General features: G+C 55.7%; 2 protein-coding genes across 3 annotated transcripts; both read left to right on the top strand.

Annotated features, from left to right (window-relative positions):
* The first annotated feature begins 36 nt into the window (after positions 1 to 36).
* Positions 37 to 5091, top strand: LOC103293566 (folate receptor beta). Its single transcript, XM_054724948.1, is given in 5 exon segments — positions 37 to 91; positions 1741 to 1905; positions 4101 to 4289; positions 4404 to 4539; positions 4668 to 5091. Coding segments are annotated over 4 exon segments (765 nt in total). The 5' UTR covers positions 37 to 91; positions 1741 to 1752; the 3' UTR covers positions 4955 to 5091.
* Positions 5092 to 7745: 2654 nt separating this feature from the next.
* INPPL1 (inositol polyphosphate phosphatase like 1) lies at positions 7746 to 22430 on the top strand. 2 transcript variants are annotated; one of them, XM_054725221.1, is made up of 30 exons: positions 7746 to 7825; positions 8639 to 9037; positions 11838 to 11901; positions 11993 to 12143; positions 12374 to 12494; positions 12742 to 12882; positions 13121 to 13214; positions 13322 to 13411; positions 13589 to 13687; positions 13802 to 13952; positions 14041 to 14147; positions 14481 to 14583; positions 14670 to 14866; positions 15178 to 15295; positions 16033 to 16129; positions 16357 to 16495; positions 16596 to 16695; positions 16784 to 16872; positions 17133 to 17214; positions 17338 to 17427; positions 17929 to 18042; positions 18182 to 18270; positions 18723 to 18810; positions 18895 to 19050; positions 19298 to 19376; positions 19473 to 19613; positions 19799 to 19939; positions 20461 to 21133; positions 21371 to 21516; positions 21638 to 22430. In XM_054725221.1, the coding sequence occupies exons 2-30, from the start codon at positions 8841 to 8843 to the stop codon at positions 21726 to 21728; spliced, it is 3948 nt and encodes a 1315-aa protein (XP_054581196.1). In that variant the 5' UTR covers positions 7746 to 7825; positions 8639 to 8840; the 3' UTR covers positions 21729 to 22430. The 2 variants fall into 2 exon arrangements, with proteins under 2 accessions (XP_054581196.1, XP_008148261.2); XM_008150039.3 differs by lacking the exon at positions 19799 to 19939.
* Positions 22431 to 22516: the final 86 nt, after the last annotated feature.

The following is a 22516-nucleotide window of genomic DNA, read 5'->3' as shown; positions in this document are numbered from 1 at the left end:
GGGGAGTCCAGGGTCCTGGAGCTGAGGCCAGCCCTGAGAGAGGCCAGTCTGGACGCAGCAGCGTGCGCTCCCAGCAGCAAAGGAGGCTCAGGCAAGATGCCCCCAGGAGGGAAGGGTGACAGGGGCACTGGGGGGATTTGGTGGGTCTGTGGGTAGCGGAGGGGCATGTCTTTCTATAGAAAGATCACCCTGGCTCCTGTGGGAAAGATGACTTGAAGGGGAAGAAATTGGAGGAGTGAACTGACCCCAAACACAGAGCCAGGGGAAGTGAATTCTGAAAAGGTTTTTGGAGGGACCCTTCCCAGGACTTGGTGATGAACTGCATGAGGGAACGGTGAGGGAGAGGAATGGGTCTTCATTATCAACTCTTAGTGCTTCAGCGACTAAGCCCAAAGAAACAGATCTGTAAAGGGTGGGGTGGGGTGACGGGCAGTCCTGGACAGACAAGGGGCTGTCACTTATCCAGGTGCCGCCCATGCCCCTCAGTGCCTGTCGGGCAGGCTCCTTTAACACGGCAGACTTTATGTGGTCCTTCTGGTGTGTCCAAGGGTCTCTGCGTTTGTTTTCTGAGGAGTCAGGTGGCGATCTGGGGCATTAGTCCAGCTCTCAGAGAGCTGAGGGGCCAGAGTCACAGTGGGGAGGAGGGAGGAAAGGCTTTGAGGAAATAGGGAAGGAAGAAGTCTGAGGGAGCAAATCTGTTTGAAAGCCACCACTCTTGTCCTGGCTGGTGTGGCTCATTTGGTTGGGCATCATCTCATGCACCAAGAGGTTGCTGTATGATTCTGGTCAGGGCACATGCCCAGGTTGTGGGATCGATCCCCAGTAGGGATTGTGCAGGAGGCAGCAGATTGATGTTTCTCTCTCTTCCTCATCCTTCCTCTTTCTAACAATCAATAAAAACGTTTATTTTTTATTATTATTTTATTTTTATTTTAAAAAATATATTTTATTGATTTTTTACAGAGAGGAAGGGAGAGAGATAGAGAGTTAGAAACATCGATGAGAGAGAAACATTGATCAGCCGCCTCCTGTACACCCCCTACCGGGGATGTGCCCACAACCAAGGCACATGCCCCTGACCGGCATCAAACCTGGGACCCTTCAGTCCGCAGGCCGACGCTCCATCCACCGAGCCAAACCAGTCAGAGCAAAACTTTTCTTTTTTAAAGATAAAAAAACACCACTTCCATTTCTGTATCATTAAACCAAACATGGTCCTGTTTGTGTTACATCCCTTGATCCTCAGGCCGATGTGGAGAACTCAGCAGAGCTGGGCCTCTGCCTTCCCCAGGCAAACAGGGTTCCTAAGCTGCCATGGGAACCCAGGCGATCCAGGGTCTAATGGCAGGGCACTTGCTGAATACAGCATAAGGGTGCTGTGGGTCCCTGGCCCTTTTCAGGAAGTAGGGACCTAAACCATTTAACTTCTTTCTTTTTAAAGGTAAAATCCAGAGAGAATGTGTGGGTTTAAGCATTCTTCTCCAACTTGGGTACTGTCCCTGAGGGTCCCCTTACTAACCCCAGATCCCCTTCTGAACCCTCCAAGACGGGTGAGGGAGCCCCCTTTGCCAGCCTCATCTATCTCAGCCTCAGGCAGCCCCAGGACCCAGCACTGAAGGAACAGGGTCTGGCCCCAGCCTTCACTGTGGAGATGGGGAGACTGAGGAGGGGGTGAAGGGAGCACCCGGCATGGGCTCTCCCCTCAGGCCTCCTTCTCCCTAACCACAGCTTCCTCTGCAGGGACAGAAAGACATGGCCTGGAGACGGATGCCACCTCTGCTGCTGCTGGCCTGCTTGTCGGCCTCCGTGTGCAGTGCCAGAGACAGGACAGACCTGCTCAACGTCTGCATGGACGCCAAACACCACAAGACAAAGCCAGGCCCTGAGGACAAGCTGCATGGCCAGGTATGGCCGCAGTGTGGCTGCGGTTGGGGAGGGGACTGGTTCTGACAGGGAAGAGGACCTTAGGGTGGTGCGGGAAGGGGTGAGGGGCCAGACACCCCATGTGCTGATTATTGCTGAGAAGGTAAAGGTCGGGGAGCGGTTTAGCTGATTTTGGGGCGGCCTCCTCAGAACAGGATACCATGTCAGCAATCACATGCAATGATCACTTACTGAGTACCTACCTACCAGGTGTCATGGGCTTTCTGTCCATGATCTCATTTTTCCGGTGGTCCTCTGACGTAGGTAGGTGACATTTTCCCCATGACACACATGAGGAAACTGAGGCCCAGAGGAGCCTATGGACACACACAGGACCTGGACATGACTAGCGCTCGTGGTGGGGTAGGACTGGGGCGGACACCTCCAGGGGTTTGGGGGAGGATGGTTTTCCTACTTTGACTACAGTGTGGCAGTCCCATGGAGTGCTAGGGGCAAAGGAGAGGCCTCTAGGACTGCGACACGGGGCAGAGGTGCAGTACTTTCACACATTCTGTAAAAAATTATGCCACTTGGTTGCAACCCTTTTAGTTTCCACACTTCCTTTTTAGGAACAATATTGTTTAGACTCTCTTTTCTATCCGGGAATGAAGTTCAAATCTACTAGAATCTATTAATTTAAAAATATCAACGTAGTTACCTATAATGCAAAGGAGAAGCAAAAAGAAAGCAATTTATAAAAAAACCAACCAATCAAACAAACAAACTACATTTCATATGTCAATTCTCTGCTATGGCTACATTAGAAGTGCTTGTGAAACAGCACATGCATGGGGCAGCTTCAAATGAAGATTTATACAGGTGTACTCTATTAGCAACTTAAATGCTATCTGATACCCTAGCAGTGTTGCCATTGAGCAGAAAATTTTCTACAATAGTGATAATCTCCGGTAATACAAAACATATGGTACAACCTTCCATTTCATGGTTTGTGTTGTCCTAGAAAATCGGGTAAACTAAGGTGTGTTCATATGGAAGATGTAATACAGTTTAGATAAGGAAATCATAAATATGTTTGTCACTTACTTTATTAAGCAAATGTTTCTGTGTGTCTGATACTGTCCTATCCATAGAGGGGACACAGATCTTAATACTTGCCAAGAATATGGTTATTCAATAATAGATGACTGTATTGCTTACTTTCTCCCCCCTCCTTTTTTTTTTTTAATTTATTGATGTTAGAGAGAGAAAGGAGAGACACAAGAAGTGAGAGAGAAACATCTGTTTTTTTTCACTTATATATGCATTCATTAGTTTATTCTTTTTTTATTTTTCTCATTAGTTTATTCTTATATGTGCCCTGACTGGGTTCAAATACACAACCTTGGCATATCAGGGTGATGCTCTAAGTAACTGAGCTACCTGGTCAGGGATCTTTCCTTCTTTACTGAAAATGTCACCTAGCAATGAGACTTTTCAAACCACCTTATTTTAAATTCCAACCATCACCCCATTCTCCACATACTCATTCCCTGCTGCAAACGTCCCTATATAGTTGATCATATCCTTCCATATCATATTTTTCCCCTTTTAGTGTCTTACTGTCTGTCTCCCCTGACCAGAATGTAAGATCCATGAACACATATTTCTGCCTGTTTTCTTGTCTGCTATACTCCGTCTACAACAGTGGCTGGCATAGAGTAGCTACTCAGTAATACTTTTTTAATGAGTAAATTTAAGAATTTTTTATAAAGTGTTAAGGCCTGGCCCTAACCAGTTTGGCTCAGTGGATGGAGCGTCGGCCTGGGACTGGAGGTTCCCAGGTTCGATTCCGGTCAGGGGCATGTACCTGGTTTGCAGGCACATACCCAGTGGGAGGTTTGATGTTTCTAACTCTCTATCTCTCTCCCTTCCTCTCTGTAAAAAATCAATAAAATGTATTTAAAAATAAATAAAGTGTTAAGGCCTGTATAAATGATAGTTTTTTGTCCTCCCAAGACAGGGTTTCCCCCAGGCTCCCACAACCCCCTAATCACACTGTTGCAATTGAGTGTCCCTCAAGATGGGAGTTCCTGAAGGCCAAGGACAGAGAGGTCCTCACAGTGAGCATTTCTAGAACAATCTACCTGGGGCTGGAGGGCAAGAACCAAACGGGGAGAGGCTGGAGGTGGCAGAAGTGGGTGGCAGGGGGAACTGAGTGCTGTGTCCTCCCCACCCAGTGCACTCCCTGGAGGAAGAATGCCTGCTGCTCTGTCAGCACCAGCCAGGAGCTGCACAAGGACACCTCCCTCCTGTATAACTTCAACTGGGACCACTGTGGCAAGATGGAGCCCGCCTGCAAGCGCCACTTCATCCAGGACACCTGTCTCTATGAGTGCTCCCCCAACCTGGGGCCCTGGATCCAGGAGGTACCGGGGTCCCCCTCACCCCATCCCACCCCACCCACCCCACCCCACCCCAGTCAAAGCTGTGGCTGCCAACAGGCCTGGCTGAGGAACCTTCGCATTTTACCTCCCACTCAGGTGAACCAGAGCTGGCGCAGAGAGCGCTTCCTGAACGTGCCCCTGTGCAAAGAGGACTGTGAGAGCTGGTGGGAAGCCTGCCGCACCTCCTACACCTGCAAGAGTGACTGGCACAAGGGCTGGAACTGGACCTCAGGTGAGGGCTGGGTGGGTGGGGAGATGGAGGTGGGGTTTGGGCAAAGGCGGTTTGAGGATTTGGCATTGCCTGAATCTCTCTCAGGTAAGCAGGGCTGGATGTCTTGTCTATCCTCTCTCCCGCTGCAGGATCTAACTAGTGTCCAGCTGGGGCCGTCTGTCGCACATTCGAGTCCTACTTCCCCACTCCTGCAGCCATGTGTGAGGGCCTCTGGAGTCACTCCTACCAGGCCAGCCAATACAGCCGAGGGAGTGGCCACTGCATCCAGATGTGGTTTGAGCCGGCCCAGGGCAACCCCAATGAAGAGGTGGAGAGGTTCTATGCCTTGGCCATGGCTTCTAGGGCCATGCTCCATGGGACTGGGCCTCTCCTGCTCAGCCTGACTCTGATGCTGCTACTCTGGCTCCTTGATTGAGTCCCCTCTGTCTGTCCCCAGCTTTGAGGCACAGGATCAGTTTTCGCTCAGCACAGGTCCACAAATGAAGCCCTAAGCTTGCCTCCCTGCATTACCCATCCCTCTGTCAACCAGTTCCTCATGTGGAGCTTGGGGTTCCTCTGATAGCCAGTTCTAATAAATAGACAGACATATTTGTGTCTGATAAATTATTTTGGTTTGAGTTTGTGGGTGCATAGTGGAGAGATTCCATAGTTTTTGGATTCCTTCATATATGTATGTGTGTGTATATATATATATATATATATATATGGGGGTCCAAATTTCGTGCACACTAGAGGAGGCTTGGTGTATGAAATTTGTGCACTGGGGGTGGGGGTCTCTCAGCCTGGCCTGCCTGCACCCTCTAGCAGTCCGGGAGCCCTCAGGGCATGTCCGACTGCTGTGGAGGCTGCGGGAGAGGCTCCTGCCACTGCCACTGCACTCCCCAGCCTTGAACCCAGCTCAGGGCTTCTGGCTGAACAGCACTCACCCTGCAAGAGCGCACTGACCACCAGGGGGTAGCTCCTGCATTGAGCGTCTGCCCCCTTGTGGTCAGTGTGCATCATAGCATTCGGTTGATTTGCATATTAGCCTTTTATTATATAGGATATACATGTATATTAGTATATATAGATTTCAGAGAGGAAGGGAGAGGTAGAGAGAGAAACATTGAGAATCATTAATTGGCTGCCTCCTGCTGGGGATTGAGCTGGCAATCCGGGCATGTGCCCTTGACTGGAATTGAACCTGGAACCCTTCTGTCCATAGGCCAATGCTCTATTCACTGAGCCAAACCAGCTAGTACAGTGTTTGGATTCCTTCAGATTAGAGAAATGAAAACTGGTTCCAACATCAGCTCAGTTACTCAATATGTGAAAGGAAACAGTTGCTTGACTGCTCTCAATCTTTTTCCTCATTAAAATGGGACTAATAATCCTTCCTTCCCTCAGGGTTGTTAAATATAAAGGAGCTGCTGCCTAGAAAGTATGTGAGCCCAGTGCCTGCACATTAATAGTTCTCAGGGATCCTGTTGCTCTTGTAGCCCCAAGTAAGAGTCAGGTTCAGGACTTCATTATTTATATTGGTCTGTAAATATCCCCTTTCACTCAGGCCTTGTCTGTCTGTCTCTGTGCTCAGGGTCTGCAATGAGAAAGCTAGGGATGGGGGTCCAGAGGTGAAAAAAATTTCACAATTGATGTGGACTGAAGAGAGTTGGGGCTTGGGACCCTCACAGGAGGAAGAGAGTGTAGGAGGAAGGCAATCTGGGAGGTTGCTGGGGAGTAAATACTCAAGTGCCTTGAACTGGTTCAGTCAGGCTATGTTCTGGAGGTATGGGTGGAAGAGGGATGGGGACTCTTACCTTTGTCCCCATCTGGCAATGGTAGATATGCCTACCCTGGGTGGTTGTTCTGTCTTTGCACAGTCCCCAGAAACTGGGCCTTAGTTGATTTCTGGGGCTCTCACTTCCCCCTTCCTCCTGGGTCTCCAAACTCAGACTGCAGTTATCCCTAGAGAGGCACCAATACCTGTCTGACAACATCAGGCAGGTGGGTGATCAAGCTAGAACTAGAATGAGGCCTGAATACTCCTAGTCCAGGTCTCTCCCTGCCGCCCCTGGCTGCCCCCTCCTGGCAGACTCACCTTCCCTCATACCAAGAGGTGACTGACTCGCTGAGAGAAGTCGGGCACAGATTGGCGGCCGCGTTATTGGGTTCCTGTAGGGGCCCGGCGACACTGTTGGATTCTGTGGGAGGGTCTCTCAAGTTACTCTATCAAGTTGGGAAGGTCCCACAGAGCCCCCTCCACGTCCCAGGCTTTGCTCTAGCTCCGTGGTCGGCAAACTGCGGCTCGCGAGCCACATGCGGTCTTTGGCCCCTTGAGTGTGGCTCTTCCACAAAAATACCACGGCCTAAGCCAGTCTATTTTGAAGAAGTGGCGTTAGAAGAAGTTTAAGTTTAAAAAATTTGGCTCTCAAAAGAAATTTCAATCGTTTGTACCTAGCTGGATTAAGTCCATACGTTTTTTGAAATTGAGCAAGGAGTTGGTCGGGACTCAAGACACTAATTCAGCAAAATGAAAGCTGTCTCCCAGGTTAAAGGGGCACCTGCGACAGCCGTCCAGGAGTTGGCAGCAGTGGGAGCCAGGCTGCAGGCCTGCGCCTTTAAGGAGCTAGGGGGCGGAGGGGCGGGGCAGGAAGCGGACTCCCCGGCGGCGCCACCGGCTAGGTCTTTTTTGGGATGGGGCGGGCAGCCCTGCTATGGGCCCCGCCCCGTTTCCGACCTCCAGGTGCCTGTCCCTCACTAGGCGGGAGGGGAGGGGGCAGGGGGTGCCGGGTCAGACCGGCTTTGGGGAGCTCCCCACTCGGCATCCCGCCTACAAAGGCTCAAGTTTGTTGACTTGGAGAGAGTAGCTGGGGCGGGGGCGGGTGCTAATAATACTCGTCCGTGCAGCCGCCGCGCTTTGCAGTTTACACAGCTGTCGCCCTCGGTCCTCCTTCATTAATCATAAAAACAGCCGCCGTTCGGGAGCGCCTCCTGGGTGCCAGGCCCCGTGCCCAGACCTTTGCGAGCACAGCCCCGTGGAGTCTGCCCTCATAACCTTATCCCCATTTTACAGAGCGGGAAGGCTCGGCTCGGCGTGGGGCCGTGACTCGGCCGAAGTCCCTAGGCGGGTCGGCGGCTCCGGGATCCAGACGCGGGGCCCGGGAGGCGGGGCGCGGTGCTACCCGGGGGCGGAGCGGCGGGCGGGGCGGAAGGCGAAGGGGGTTGCGCGGCGGCTGGCCATCTTAAGTGGCCGCGGAGAGTCTAGGGCCGCTTCCCCCGGGAAGGGCGCCCCGGAGCAGCCCAGGAGGTGGGGGTCTGCGCGCGGCGGCCGCGGCTCTGGGGAGAGGTCGGGAGCCCGCGGATCTGAGGGAACTTCCTCCTGGACGGGCAGAGGGGGGCCTGGGCTCGGACTGCTGAACCCCTCGAGGCCAGGGCCTGCGGGGATGGTGGATGGTGCCAGGGAACTTGGCCAAGAGGGGGAAGGGCTCTGCCCGGGCTGAGAGGGGGGCTGCCAGGGGCCGTGCGTGGTGTTTCGAGGACACTGAACCTCGTCAGGGGCTTTGTAGGGGATCGGGTCTCTGTGGAGGGGATTCCCTCGCGGGATTTGTATGGAGCTGGACCCAGTGTAGTTTAGGGGTTCATGTCTAAGGGGGGGGGGGGTTGGGTTACACGGGAGTTGGGGGTTGGGGGCCGCTCGGATGATGGAGAGAGGGATGGAAGGAAGTTCATCGTGGGGTCCACGGGTTTGGGGAACTCGACTCTGCAAGGTTTTGGGGGGCGGAATGGAAAGGATCTGGGGCGGAATCAGACGTCTGTGGGAGCTGGGGGTCATATTGCGATTATTAAAGGGGACTCGTTCTCAGGGGAGGGGACTGGGGTCCCAAACTGTCGAGGCACAGCATGGAGGGACCTGGGCTTCCCTTAGGGGCTTGGCTAGATCTCCTCGGGATGGCGATGGCGGGGCAGACAGACCATTGTGGGGTTTGGGAAGTCCCGGGTCCTGCGGGAATGCGGGGGGCGGGGGCGGGGGGCCCCGCGGAGGGGGAGGGGCGGCCGCCGGCTCTGCACTCCCGTCCTGCCCCTCCCGCCGCTTCTGAACAAACTTTTCTTTCTCTTCAAGTTGAGGCCGGCGCTGCAGGCGGCGGCGGCTGCACGGCACACCAGGCGGCCTGCGCGGCGGAGCGCGGGGCCCGGATCCCCGCCCCGGCGGCCCGCGGATCCTCAGGCCCGGGGCCCGGGCCCAGCCCCAGCCTCAGCCCCTTGCGCGCCGAGGGTATGGCGCGGGGCGGTGGGCGCGGGCGGCGCTAAGCCCAGCGCGGGCCATGGCCTCGGCTGGCGGTGCGCTGGGCCCCGGAGGCAACGGGCCGGGGGGCGCGCTGGGCAGCCCGGCCCCTGCTTGGTACCACCGAGACCTGAGCCGCGCCGCTGCCGAGGAACTGCTGGCCCGGGCAGGCCGCGATGGCAGCTTCCTGGTCCGAGACAGCGAGAGTGTGGCGGGCGCCTTCGCGCTCTGCGTCCTGTGAGTGGCGCTGGGGCTGTCGGCGGGCGGGGGCTCGGTCTGGGGCTCCTGGAGTGTGTGGGGAGGGCTTGGGACAGTGGACGCCAGCGCCCCCCAGAGTGGGGCCTGGGCTTTATGCTGAGGCCGAGGAAGGATGCCGGGAGCACTTCCTTCCTGCTGTGTGTCTGGGGGCACTTTCTGGGGCGATGAAGCAGAGTAAGTGCCGACCCGCTGCCAGGGTGGCTGTAAGGGGGGAAAATGCAGGGGGTCTCTGTCAGACCCCCTCAGGCACCCTCCAGATAGAAGGAGCTGGAGGAGTGAGGATGTGCATTGCCTGGTTGTGTGCAGTGCTGCTTACAGAGATTAGGTGTCTGAGAGGTAGGCATAAGCGCAGTTGGAGTTGGGGCCAGAGGGGCTGATGGGGTGTGTGAGGATGGTCAGCAGCTCCCTTAGGGGCCTTTGCTGTGCCCCAGACTGAGGTTGGGGCCTGCCTGGCTGTGTATGGTTGGGGCTAGGGGGCAGGGTGGTGTCCAGAAGAAGAGGGTGAGGCTGTGTGGGGCCATGCCATTATTTCATGAATCAATGAGTGAGTATGTGTGCTCTGGCTCCCGGCTGCCCTAGCCTTGAACTGTGGGTGCTGAGTGTGGGGCTGGACTTGGCACCTCTCTGGGTGGGCCTGGTCCTGTGGCTGTACCCATTAGCCATAGGTGGCGGTGGTGTTGGGGTGAGTTTGCACTTTTAGTTTTTGGAGTCTTCTCCGTGAGCTGTCCCCCACACCACTCACTGTGACACTGGGTAGCTCCTATGGGCCTCAGGAGTGGGAGGTGGTGAGTGGGGAGCCACACGGCTGCTTTGTTTAGATCTAGTTATGTTTCTCCTTGGCCCCAGGAGCTCTCCCAAACCTCCATCCCTCCGTCCCTTCCCTCTGTTCTCTTCACATCTTGTGGGGAGGAGGGGGGCGGGGGTGCATTGGCCTAGGCTAGTGGTCTCCGTTGGGGTTGACTTGATCCTCAGGGGACATTTGGCAATGTCTAGAGACACTTTTCGGTTGTCACAACTGGAATGATGCTACTGGCGTCTAGTGGGTAGAAGCTAGGGATGCTACTAAACATCCTACAAGCACAGGGCAGCCCCTCACAACAAAGAATCACGCAGCCCCAAACCTCAGGAGCGCTGAGGCTGAGGAACCCTGAGGCAGGCCGTGGACCTGAAGAGGAAGGGGTGTGCTCTACGTCTCAGCTTATGCCCTACGTCTGAGGCTCAGCCTGGAAGACTAAAGAGGAGCAGCCCAAGCAGATGAATATCCTTGAGCCCTGCCTCCCAGCCCCCCTCTGAGGCATAACCCCTAATTAGGGAGGGGAGAGAGGCAGGTGTTGGGTCAGCTGTTGAGTGAGAGGAGGACAGCTGGGCCTGCGTCTGGGTGAGGAAGTTATTGTCCCAGGAGGGGAGAATCCTGGCTCTATTGCCAGGAGAGGAGATGGGTGGGGCGAGGGTCTGTGGGGAGGTACTTCAGCTTTGCCAGCTGACTCTGGCTACTCCTTGCACTTCAGGAGTCTGGGGGTGGGCGATCAGAAACATACTTGCTTACCTGTATACACACCCACATGTGTACAGGTAACATTCAGGACACATCCCTGCCTCAGCAGGCACAGGCGATCCGATCAGCAGGCCAGGATATAAGGACTTGGCCTCTGCCCTTTACTTGCTTTGTGTTTCATCTGTGAGTCTCAGTTTCCTCTTCTAGAGAATGGAGATAATAATATCTGCCTCAAAAGGTGAAGATTAATGAGATCATGTCTGTGCTAAGTACCTGGCCTGTCACAGAGACAGGGCTCAGTTAATGGGATGTTGTTATTGTTATAAACAGAAGCCCACAGTCCACAAACCCAACACGCCCCGTCACCTACAGACACCAGCATGGCTTGTGTCTGGTTGGCAGCCAAGAGAGCCCTCAAAGGGGGCCCACTTGAGGGAAGGGAATGGCCCTGTGGCCAAGGTAAAGGGTCTTCCCATATAGGCATTTGGTCCTCTCTGGAGCCGACACCCCCTCCTGCCTAATACACAGTCTGGGTGACTGACTCCCTTGGGCAAGACTACTCTGAGGTAGGGCTGCAGAGGGAGTCTTCCAGCCCCACTGAGTGTGGCCTTCGCCACCCAGGCCTAGCTCAGCTGTCACCTGCTCAGCTGTTGCTGTCATCTGTCAGCACCCCTATCACCCCTCCTCAGTTTGGGGCTCCTAGTGGCCTGGATCTACCATGGGGGGGGGGGTCCCCTTAGGTCATCCCAATTTCCTGGTGTCTGGGGAAGCGGATAGAAATCCCCAGGATGATACCCCTCCCCTCCCCAGCAAAACTGCCCCAGACACACCCAACTTCAGCAGAGCTAGACACCAACATAAACATAGACAGCAGGCACATGTGTGTTAGCACATTGCCCATGCATGCAAACAGCGGTTACCCAGGCTTCTGAGGACTCTTAATCTGGCGGGGGGCCCAGACTGGTACCACAGCCCAGAGGGGCTGTTTAGACAGCTGTGGAGGCCACAAAAGAGCTGTCTGTTACTTCCCGGGCCCTGCGGTGGGTGTGGAGACTATGTAGGTCTGGGGGGTGGGGGGGAGGGAGGGCGGTTCCTGCTTGTTGGTGACACTAGCAGGATAGACGTGGACTGCCCCCATCATTAACCCTGGACAGCTTGGGCAAATGGTTATAGGGAAGCCAAGCTGAAAGGGCTGGCGTTGAGTCCAGTGGCAGGAGGAGAGGGTACCTTGGGGCTTAGACTCTAGCCTGGGAGTGACAGATTCTGACCGCCACCTTCTATCAGGTATCAGAAGCATGTGCACACATATCGAATTCTGCCTGATGGAGAAGACTTCCTGGCTGTGCAGGTAGGGGCTTGGACCCTGACCCCTGTCCTTGATTCCAGCCTGTGGCCTGAGACTAGCTGGCTGACCCTTCTCCCACCCTTGTTGGCTGCAGACCTCGCCGGGGGTGCCTGTGCGCCGCTTCCAGACCCTGGGCGAGCTCATTGGCCTGTATGCCCAGCCCAACCAGGGCCTGGTGTGCGCCCTGCTGCTGCCTGTGGAGCGGGAGCGAGAGCCAGACCCTCAAGACGACCGCGATGCCTCAGGTGCCACCCGGTGTGCAGTGTGCAAATGCCTGCCCTGCCTCCCATTCAAATATTACCTGCTTCTTCCCATCCCATTTTCTCAACCTGCCTTCTTTAAAGCCCCAGCCCTAACCATGATGCCAGGGACCTTTACCCCCTTTCCACGGAAGTTTCTGGTCACCATGGCATTCCCCCATACTTCACTGAGGGTGGGAGGCCCAGATGGATGCCCCACTGACCCCTGTCCACAGATGGGGAGGATGAGAAGCCCCCGCTGCCCCCACGCTCTGGCTCCACCAGCATTTGTGCCTCTGTGGGGCCCAGCAGCCCCCCACCAGCCCCTGAGACCCCCACAACTCCGGCTGCTGAGAGGTAAGACCCCAATCCCCTTCACTGAGCAGGAAGTCCCTTTCTCCTCTGAGAACTATGTTCTCACTAAAGGTGGGGAGACCTTTTAGGCCTCACCCCCAGGGGCCCCCATCCCATCTCAGCCCCAGAGACAGATACCCTGATCCATGGTACTCTGATGGTCAATAGTACTGTCTCCTCTATGGATAGGGTCGGGGTGCTGGGACAGGGTCAGCAAGGCCTCTATTGACTTCTTAACCCCTCCTCCAAGTGCTCCCAATGGGCTGAGCACTGTCTCGCATGAGTACCTGAAGGGCAGCTACGGGCTGGACCTGGAGGCTGTTCGGAGTGGAGCCAGCAACCTGCCCCACCTCACCCGCACTCTTGCCACCTCATGCCGGAGGCTACACAGGTACCTGGGACATCCAACACCATGCATTGCACCCTTACCCCTCTGACCTGTCCTCACCTGCTCTCCCTTGCTGCACAGATGCCCTGACCTCTGACCTCTGGCCCTGAACAGGGAACCAGTCATTGTCTCCTGACTTTTCCTCACCTGAACCCTTGCATCCTTATGGTGGAGGCTGAATCCCTCCTTACCTGTACCTGGATCGGGGTGGGCAGTTCTTCTGACCTGATGTCTCCCGTAGTGAGGTGGATAAGGTCCTGTCTGGCCTGGAAATTCTGTCCAAGGTGTTTGACCAGCAGAGCTCGCCCATGGTTACCCGCCTTTTGCAGCAACAGGTGGGGTTGTGGGAACATCTTTGGGGACTGGGTTCATGTTCTGGGGCTGAGTTGGGGACCTCCTGCATGGTGGCCTCAAGTACAAGACTTATTCCTTCTCACTGCAGAACCCATCACAGACGGGGGAGCAGGAACTAGAGAGCCTGGTGCTGAAACTGTCCGTGTTAAAGGACTTCCTGTCAGGCATCCAGAAGAAGGTGGCCTGACTCCTGACCTCTGACCCCCTAACCCACCAGTCCCTTACCACTCCCATTGGCCTAATTGATCTCAAGCCTGAAATTATAGTTTAGGGGCACCTCAGTCATGCCCCTCTGAGAAGCAGCCCTCTGACCTTGTCCCCGTCCTCTCATGTCCCCTGCCCTTGCCCTCTCCAGGCCCTGAAGGCCCTTCAGGATATAAGTTCCACGGCCCCCCCGGCTCCACTGCAGCCATGCACACGTAAGGCCAAGACCATCCCTGTGCAGGCCTTTGAGGTACATGGCAGGGGGTGCCAGCTGGGGTCTCATGGGACAAAGGACAGTTGGAGGTGAAGGGGTTGTTGCCTGCCCCGAGGTCTTTTCAGCATCTCCTTACCTCTTGACCTGCAGGTGAAGCTGGATGTGACCCTGGGTGATCTGACCAAGATCGGGAAGTCACAGAAGTTCACGCTGAGCGTGGATGTTGAGGGCGGGCGGCTGGTGTTGCTGCGGAGACAGCGAGACTCACAGGAGGACTGGACAACCTTCACTCATGACCGCAGTGAGCCAGGGCCTAAACTGGGAGGGGTGGACAGGGCAGCCCCGGGCCTCAGTACATAGGCCAGTGTGACTCATTCTCCATCCCCTAGTCCGCCAGCTCATTAAGTCTCAGCGTGTCCAGAACAAGCTGGGTGTCGTGTTTGAGAAGGAGAAGGACCGGACACAGCGCAAGGACTTCATCTTTGTCAGTGCCCGGGTGAGCAGCAGATTGGGCTAGGCCATTGGGGGCTGCAAGAGTCCCCATGGGATGGGAAAAGAAGGAACACATGATATAGGCATGTCATCCCTCCTGGCAGGGTGGGTCTGACAGGGCAGAGAGTACATGTATGGAGAGTGGGTGGCCTGAGGGTGGATTTAAATACTCATTCAATGAATATTTATCAAGCACCTATTATCTGCATGAACTATATAGTGGTGTACCAGACAGGCATGACCCTCCCCTCATGGTACCTGCTACCTAGCAGGGTATCCCTAGAAGGAGGGGTTCCCTGGCTGCTCACCTGCCTCTTACTGGCGGCTGCTCCCCCAGAAGCGGGAGGCCTTCTGCCAGCTGCTACAGCTCATGAAGAACAAGCACTCGAAGCAGGATGAGCCCGACATGATCTCTGTCTTCATAGGCACCTGGAACATGGGTGAGGCCTGGGGGCAGGGGCCGAGGTGGGAGGGAGAAATGGCCCCAGAGCAGGGGCCTGACCACTCCCATCCCCTCCACCTCCAGGAAGTGTGCCTCCTCCGAAAAATGTGACATCTTGGTTCACATCGAAGGGACTGGGGAAGACTCTGGACGAGGTCACAGTTGCCATACCCCATGACATCTATGTTTTTGGGACCCAGGAGAACTCGGTGGGTGACCGAGAATGGCTGGACCTGCTACGCGGGGGCCTCAAGGAGCTCACAGATCTGGATTATCGCCCGGTGAGGGGGGTCATCTTGTCTAGTACCCTCTCCTCACAACCACCCCAAACTATCCTGCTTGACCTTATGGTGACCCTGGGAAACACAACCTGACTGGCTGTTCTTCTGGCCCATGGGCCTATCCTTTATGAGATTTAACTCGAGTCCTTCATGCTATGGGAGGGTCTGTTTCTCTTTTGCCCCTCAGAAAAAAGATAGCAAGTTTTCCTATCCTGTGCCTGCCAGCACAGTTGATATAGTATGGGCTGTGGGGAGGGGTTGTGGACAGTGGCCCAGCTCGGGACAGTGGTGACTCTGTACTCTCCACCCAGATTGCCATGCAGTCCCTGTGGAACATCAAGGTGGCTGTGCTGGTCAAGCCAGAGCACGAGAACCGCATCAGCCATGTCAGTACCTCCAGTGTGAAGACTGGCATTGCCAACACCCTGGGTGAGCAGAGTGCACCTCCTGCTTCCTCTCCAGCCGAGGATCTTCCCCTTTAGGGTGGTCTCAGCTTTTCCATATATGGAACTCTTTGAACTTTGTAAAGTATGTTCCTATTCTAAATCTCATCTGGCCCCACCAGGAAGGCAGGCCAGGATAATTACCTCCATTTCACCTATATATATATAAAAGCCTAAACGACCTTTAAGACTGGTTGACTGGTTGCTATGACGCGCACTGACCACCAGGGGGCAGATGCTCAACACAGGTCCCTCACCCCCCCCCCTCCCTTCTGATCTCCGGCCAGGCGGAGGGACCCCACTCATGCACGAATTCGTGCACAGGGCCTCTAGTAGATGATAAAACTTGGGCCCAGAGTGGTTGAGTGATCTAAGGTCGCACGCGGTGGAGCCTGGCATAGTGCCTAGGTCTGTTGGTTTGCAGTCCAGTGCTCCTCCAGGGTGGATTCTGCCCAGAGTCTGTAGGTCCTTGCAGCTTCACCCTTGGAATCACCTGTGATCTCCAGGGGCTCTGCTCACACATGCAGACAGACTCGGTCCATCCACGTGTGTGCCCCACGTGGATCTCCAGGGAAGGTGTGGGTGTGTGCTCAAAGGCCTGCCTACCTCCTCAAATGTGCGGGTGAGGGGTGTTAGGAGAACCTTCCCACTGCTGCTTCGAGGGGAGAGCTGGGAGCCCTCTAAGGGTGACTCGGGCCTTTTTTTTTCTTGATGTCCTGACAGGAAACAAGGGGGCTGTGGGCGTCTCCTTCATGTTCAATGGCACTTCATTTGGCTTTGTGAATTGCCACCTCACCTCGGGAAATGAGAAGACTGCCCGGTGAGCGGGTGCCTTCCCAAACAGTCTCTTCACCCCCATCCCTTAATTCACCTGAGGCCTATTCCCTCTCCCATATCCCAGTCCATGACCTACCGATGTCCCTATCCCAAGACCCCTCTTTCCTCAGGGACCCTGACCCCTACCCCATCTCTGACCCCAGAGACTTCTTACCTTTCTGCCTGTCCCTGAGTCCTGACCCTGGGGACCTCCTCCCATCCTCACTGTAGGCGGAACCAGAACTACCTGGACATCCTGCGGCTGCTCTCGCTGGGCGACCGCCAGCTCAGTGCCTTTGACATCTCTCTGCGTTTCACTCACCTCTTCTGGTTTGGGGACCTCAACTACCGTCTGGACATGGATATCCAGGTGCGAGCAGATGGCTGGGCTGGGGGTCAGATGGGCTCTCACCTCTGGCTCTGGCTCTGGCTCAGAGGGACAGCCTTCAGCCTTTGTGTCCCCACCCCAGGAGATCCTGAACTATATCAGCAGAAAGGAGTTTGAGCCCCTGCTCAGGGTGGACCAGCTCAACTTGGAGCGGGAGAAGCACAAGGTCTTCCTCCGATTCAGTGAGTGTGGGCCAAGTAGGAGGTCTGAGGGCCAGAGATCTGTGATATCCCTGAGCCCTGACCCCAGCCTGTTCCCTGCCTTCTCTAGGTGAAGAGGAGATTTCCTTCCCGCCCACCTACCGCTACGAGCGAGGTTCCCGGGACACATATGCCTGGCATAAGCAGAAGCCAACTGGGGTGAGTGAGGACAGGTCTGCCTTAGGACCCCAGGGCTGCAGTGAATCAAGAGTGCTTATGGGGTCAAGGGCGTAGGCGTCTGCAGTTACCACTCCAGTGCTGTGTTCCCACTGAGGCCGCAGCGGGTAATACTAGGTCTTGTGAGGATCCAAGTGGAAGGAGGTGGGGCCTCATCAGCTCTGGGAGTTGGGCAGGGGAGGGGGCTTGTGCTGAGCAGCCCCTAGCTGTTGGCCCTGACCATGCTGCCATCCCCTGCCCAGGTCCGGACCAACGTGCCTTCATGGTGTGACCGGATTCTCTGGAAATCCTACCCTGAGACCCACATCATCTGCAATTCCTATGGTCAGAGCCTCACGGAAAGGGTGATGGGCGATCCTGGGTAGTCACTGTCCTGACTCTGCTCGAGCTTTGGGAAGTGGGAACACAGCTTTCCCCTGAGCCCCCATTCCTATCCCCCCTCCCCAGGTTGCACTGATGACATTGTCACCAGCGACCACTCCCCCGTGTTTGGGACATTTGAGGTTGGCGTTACCTCTCAGTTCATTTCCAAGAAAGGTGACTATTCTGGATATGCTTGCAGCTGTAGCACACGTCTGGGGGCACAGGTGGAGACCTGGGATGTGCATGGGCTCGAATATATGTGTGTGTGTACACGTACATGCGGAATGTTTCTGAATATGATGTGTGAGGGTGTCTGTGTGCCTGGGTCATCGTAAGAGGTACATGCCCGTGAGTATGTGTGTATATGTGTGAGTGACTATCTGCCTGGGGCCACGTGTGTGCTCCTCAATGTGCCTGATGGTGTGGTGGATTATTGGCGGGCAATCCCTGAGGCGTTCTGGTCCCCAGCACCTCTTAGATGACCTCTCATCCTTGAGTTGCCTGTCTGCTCTGATCTAGGGTCTGGGCATTAGGGTCTCACTCCCTATTGGCTGTTGGGACTGGGGAGGGCCCTCCTGGCCTTCCCTTCTGCCCTGCCAGGGCTCAGTCTCTCTGTCCTTGTCATCCTGTCACCTTCTCAGCCCTCCTGTCTTCCTTCTGCCCTCTGCCCCTCAGGGCTCTCAAAGACTTCAGACCAGGCCTACATTGAGTTTGAGAGCATCGAGGCCATTGTGAAAACAGCCAGCCGCACCAAGTTCTTCATTGAGTTCTACTCCACCTGCCTGGAGGGTCAGAAGGGGCCCAGGGCTGGAGTGGGCCAAGGGGCGTGAGAGGCCAGATGTGCCCAGAGCAGTTAGCCCCCTCCCCTAGTTAGGGGGAAGGGTAGCTGGGAAGTGGTACTTAATGGGTGTTCCCTACCTCCACCCAGAGTACAAGAAGAGCTTTGAGAATGATGCCCAGAGCAGTGATAACATCAACTTCCTCAAAGTGCAGTGGTCTTCACGCCAGCTGCCCACGGTGAGGCTGCAGGCAGGGCCTGGGCTCATGGGTGAGGGCACAGAGAGGGTGCAGTGGAGCATATTCAGGGCCTGCCTGGGAGGGCAGGCAGAGCACATGCGTGTGTGTGCATGTCAGGGGGTCAGGGGTGGGCATGAGTGAGGAGAGGGCGTTTGCTTCATTTGGGGCCAAGTTACAGTTTGTTCATTTGTTTAATCATTACTTTTTGAACCTTTGCTAAATGTCAGGTCCTATGTTGGCCATTGAGGATGCAGAAAATTAATTAGTTGCAATGCTTTTAAGTGCTATGAAAGGCCCATATAGGGCTGTGACTTCTACATTAAGGATTTGGGTTCTTTCCTTACGAGTTGAGTTGAAGTGATCATGCATGAGCCTGAGAGTAGGGGTGAGTGGTGTCGGGCAGGAGGGGGTAGTGAGGGCTTTGTTCCTCACTGGGCCTCTCCACTCCGCAGCTCAAGCCCATTCTGGCTGACATCGAGTACCTGCAGGACCAGCACCTCCTGCTCACAGTGAAGTCCATGGATGGCTATGAATCCTATGGTGAGGGGTGAGGGGTGCCAAGGAGCATAGGAAGCCACACGGGGCCCTAGAAAGGTTTGGCAATTTGTTGGTTTGCCCTTTCAGGGGAGTGTGTGGTGGCACTCAAGTCCATGATTGGCAGCACAGCCCAGCAGTTCCTGACCTTCCTGTCCCACCGTGGCGAGGAGACAGGCAACATCCGTGGCTCCATGAAGGTGCGGGTGCCCACAGAGCGCCTGGGCACCCGTGAACGACTCTACGGTGGGGGCTCCATTGGGAGGGGTGTGGGGCATGAGATGAGGTGGTGTGGGTAGGCCCAGGAGGAAAGGACCAGGGGTGTGGGGAGAGCATGTTAGAATCCCTGGAATATGGTGTTTGGGAGTTCTGCAGCCATGGCTGAGAGTGGGCCTGCCCTGAGGAGTACCTGGGAGGAGGCTGGAAGGTCAGTGAGTGCCCAGGATCCAGGACCCCAAGTCCCCTCTGAGTCCCCTCTCCCTTCCTCCCCCAGAGTGGATCAGCATTGATAAGGATGAGGCAGGAACAAAGGGCAAAGCCCCCTCTGTGTCCCGAGGCAGCCAAGAGCCCAGGTGAGCTGGGGCTGTGTGGGGTGTCATGTGAAGGGGTGCCTGGGGGCTTTTGGTCAGCCCCTACTTCATCTCTCCTGCCCTCTGCACCCCTGGCAGGTCAGGGAGCCGAAAGCCAGCCCCCACAGAGGCCTTCTGCCCACTCTCCAAGTTATTCGAAGAACCAGAGAAACCACCACCAACGGGGAGGCCACCAGCCCCTCCTCGAGCTACTCCCCGGGAGGAGCCCTTGACCCCCAGGTGAGAGAACTTGACCCATCACTGTGCTTGGCTTTCAGCACCAGCCTGGGGGCTGTCTGCTGCTTGGGTGCTCTGCTGCCCCATGGCCCTACGTCATGGCCACTCTGGCCAGCCAGGCCTCCCTTGGGTGTGGCTCTCTGAGTCAAAGGGAGCATAGTCAGCCTTTCCTCTCAATTCTGCCTTAGAAATGGTTTCTGCAACAGCTCCCTCCACGTAAACAGAACCGGTGTGAGCTCCTGTGTGGAGAAGGCACACGCCTCAGCTCGGGGTCTCCCTCGGCGCTCTCTGTGGAGCACTCACAGCTCTATAGTGCCCCCTGGAAACGGGTTGGTGATCAAATGAGTTTGAGAAACGGTTCTTGCTAGTTTCTTTTCTTAGATATTCCCAGTGCACATTAGTATTAGCCAAAGCTCTGAGCATGTGGACAGGAAGGAAACCCTTTTCCAACTTTGTTGAATATAGTTTCCCAAACTTAATGGACCAGGAAACTTCTTTTCCACACAATAGCTATTAACATCCAGTGTTCTGTGGATCATACTTTGGGAAAGTGACTATCTCCAATTGTTGCTTGAACTTAACTAAAAACTCCTAGGTCTGGGGGTGCTTTTTCACTCTTCTTCAGCTGTTAGCAGTCATCTTAGTTTTATTGCCAGGTTTGTGTAAAACTAACTTGAATTCCTGAGCAAGAGTCCTCAGTAGGTCAGTCTCAGATGCCTCGAGAGAGGGAAAGTGATATGCTCAAGGTCACATGTCTCCCGACTCCCAGTCTGGTTTTCCTTCTACCTCACTCACTACCTTCACTTTGGGTTTCCGGATCCTGACTTAGTTATCCTGCTCCCTAACCCAGGTTGAAGCCAGAGGGGGCTCCAGAGTCTGAAGGGGTGGCGGCTCCTCCACCCAAGAACAGCTTCAATAACCCTGCCTACTACGTCCTTGAAGGGGTCCCACACCAGCTGCTGCCCCCAGAGCCACCTCCGCCTGCCAGGGCCCTTGTCCCACCTGCCACCAAGAACAAGGTGGCCATCACAGTGCCTGCTCCACAGCTTGGTCGCCACAGGCCTCCCCGAGCGGGAGAGGGGAGCTCATCAGATGAGGAGCCTGGGGGCACACTGCCCCCTCCAGACTTTCCACCCCCACCACTGCCAGACTCGGCCATCTTCCTGCCTCCAAGCCTGGATCCTTTGCCAGGGCCAGTGGTCCGGGGTCGCAGTGGGGGTGAGGCCCGTGGCCCACCCCCCCCTAAGGCCCATCCAAGACCCCCACTGCCCCCAGGTCCCTCATCCACTAGCACTTTCCTGGGGGAGGTAGCCAGTGGGGACGATCGCTCCTGCTCGGTGCTGCAGATGGCCAAGACGCTGAGTGAGGTGGACTACGCTCCTGCTGGGCCTGGCCGCTCAGTGCTCCTGCCAGGCCCCCTGGAGCTGCAGCCACCCAGGGGACTGCCCTCAGACTACGGCCGGCCGCTCAGCTTCCCTCCACCTCGTATCCGAGAGAGCATCCAGGAGGACCTGGCAGAGGAGGTGTGTGGACCAGGGGTGGCTGGCTGTGTATTCCTGAGGTGTGTGCTTGTCCCTGGCCTGCGGTGTCCTTCTACACCATTCAGCACTCAGGGGTGTCCCCTCTACCCTGAGCCGGGCACTGGGGAGTTGGGAGACATGAATTAGCCCCCGTCCTTGCCTCCCTTCCCTCCACCCCAGGACATGTGTTAGAATGTGGCTGTCTTTCAGTGCTCTCCCTGACATGCCCTATTTCTTCAGGCTCCGTGCCCGTGCCCGTGCCCGCAGAGCGGGCGGGCCGGCGGGCTGGGTGAGGCGGGCATGGGCGCCTGGCTGCGGGCCATCGGCTTGGAGCGCTATGAGGAGGGCCTGGTGCACAATGGCTGGGACGACCTGGAGTTTCTCAGGTGGGGGAGGGGCTGGAGGCAGATGGGTGGGGCTTGCCCTGGGGCGGAGCCACGGATCCTCTGGAGTCCAGAGTCTGGACTACCTCGCCCATCTCTCGGCCTCCCTTACCCCTTCCTACAGCGACATCACCGAGGAGGACCTGGAGGAGGCTGGGGTGCAGGACCCGGCTCACAAGCGCCTCCTTCTGGACACCCTGCAGCTCAGCAAGTGACAGCGGTGGCACTGTGAAGCTGCGAATTCAGCGCCCCTTCCTACCCCCACGAAGATCTAGCCGTGGCCCCCGAGTTGAAAATTTATGAGGGGTGGGCAGCACCTCTCTACCTATTTATTTGGAATCTGCGTTCCCCACAACCCAATCTTTTGGAATGCCCTAATTAGGACATCCTGCCCCTCCTTTTATTCCAGGGGCACCAGAGATCAGTTACCATGGTTACCAAGGACCTTGGTTATTCTGGTGCTGCCCATCCTTTCTGGACCCCTCAGACCTAAGGAGTGTCTGAGGGGTCCATTTGGGTACGTCTGGACCCTCACTTTCACCACTGTTCTTTGGCCTGTAGCACAGAGGGAGGGGCTCAGTTGGGACCTCTCCCCAACACCCACTCTGGGGTGTCCATCCGGAAATGAAGGAACAGTCCAAGTACCGGGCTGGGTTTAATTTAAGATTTTCTGTGTGGGTTTAGGGAGGGCAGGGACTTTAATATTATTGGGGCGGTTGGGAATGGGGGATGAATCTCTGCCATAAAGTGCCAGTTTGCTTAGTTCTCACTGTCTCCTGGTCTATGTGAGCGTGTGTGTGTAGCAGCCTCTGGGAGCAAGGGAGACCCAGCTCTTACCAGCAGCCAGCCTGTCCCCATCCTGGGTACTCAGAGGGGTTAGCGGCATGATGTCTTCAATAAATTAAGTTTTATTTGGATTGAGCAAAACTCACCTCAATAAATTACAAGTTTTTCAAAGGAAAAGAACAACAATAAAACAAAACAAAAAATCAAGAGGAAACCC

The sequence above is a fragment of the Eptesicus fuscus genome, chromosome 13, assembly GCF_027574615.1.
Source record: "Eptesicus fuscus isolate TK198812 chromosome 13, DD_ASM_mEF_20220401, whole genome shotgun sequence".
In the NCBI taxonomy this organism is placed as follows: Eukaryota; Metazoa; Chordata; class Mammalia; order Chiroptera; family Vespertilionidae; genus Eptesicus; species Eptesicus fuscus.
The sequence above is the reverse complement of the archived record's forward strand: the minus strand, read 5'-3'. Positions and strand labels throughout refer to the sequence as shown.

Excerpts from the sequence above, each read along its gene's own strand:
- INPPL1 (XM_054725221.1), top strand. The coding sequence starts at position 8,841 with ATGGCCTCGGCTGGCGGTGCGCTGGGCCCCGGAGGCAACGGGCCGGGG. Across the intron at positions 11,902-11,992 it reads AAGACTTCCTGGCTGTGCAG|ACCTCGCCGGGGGTGCCTGT; the intron begins GTAGGGGCTTGG and ends TGTTGGCTGCAG. Across the intron at positions 19,377-19,472 it reads CGAGGCAGCCAAGAGCCCAG|GTCAGGGAGCCGAAAGCCAG; the intron begins GTGAGCTGGGGC and ends CACCCCTGGCAG.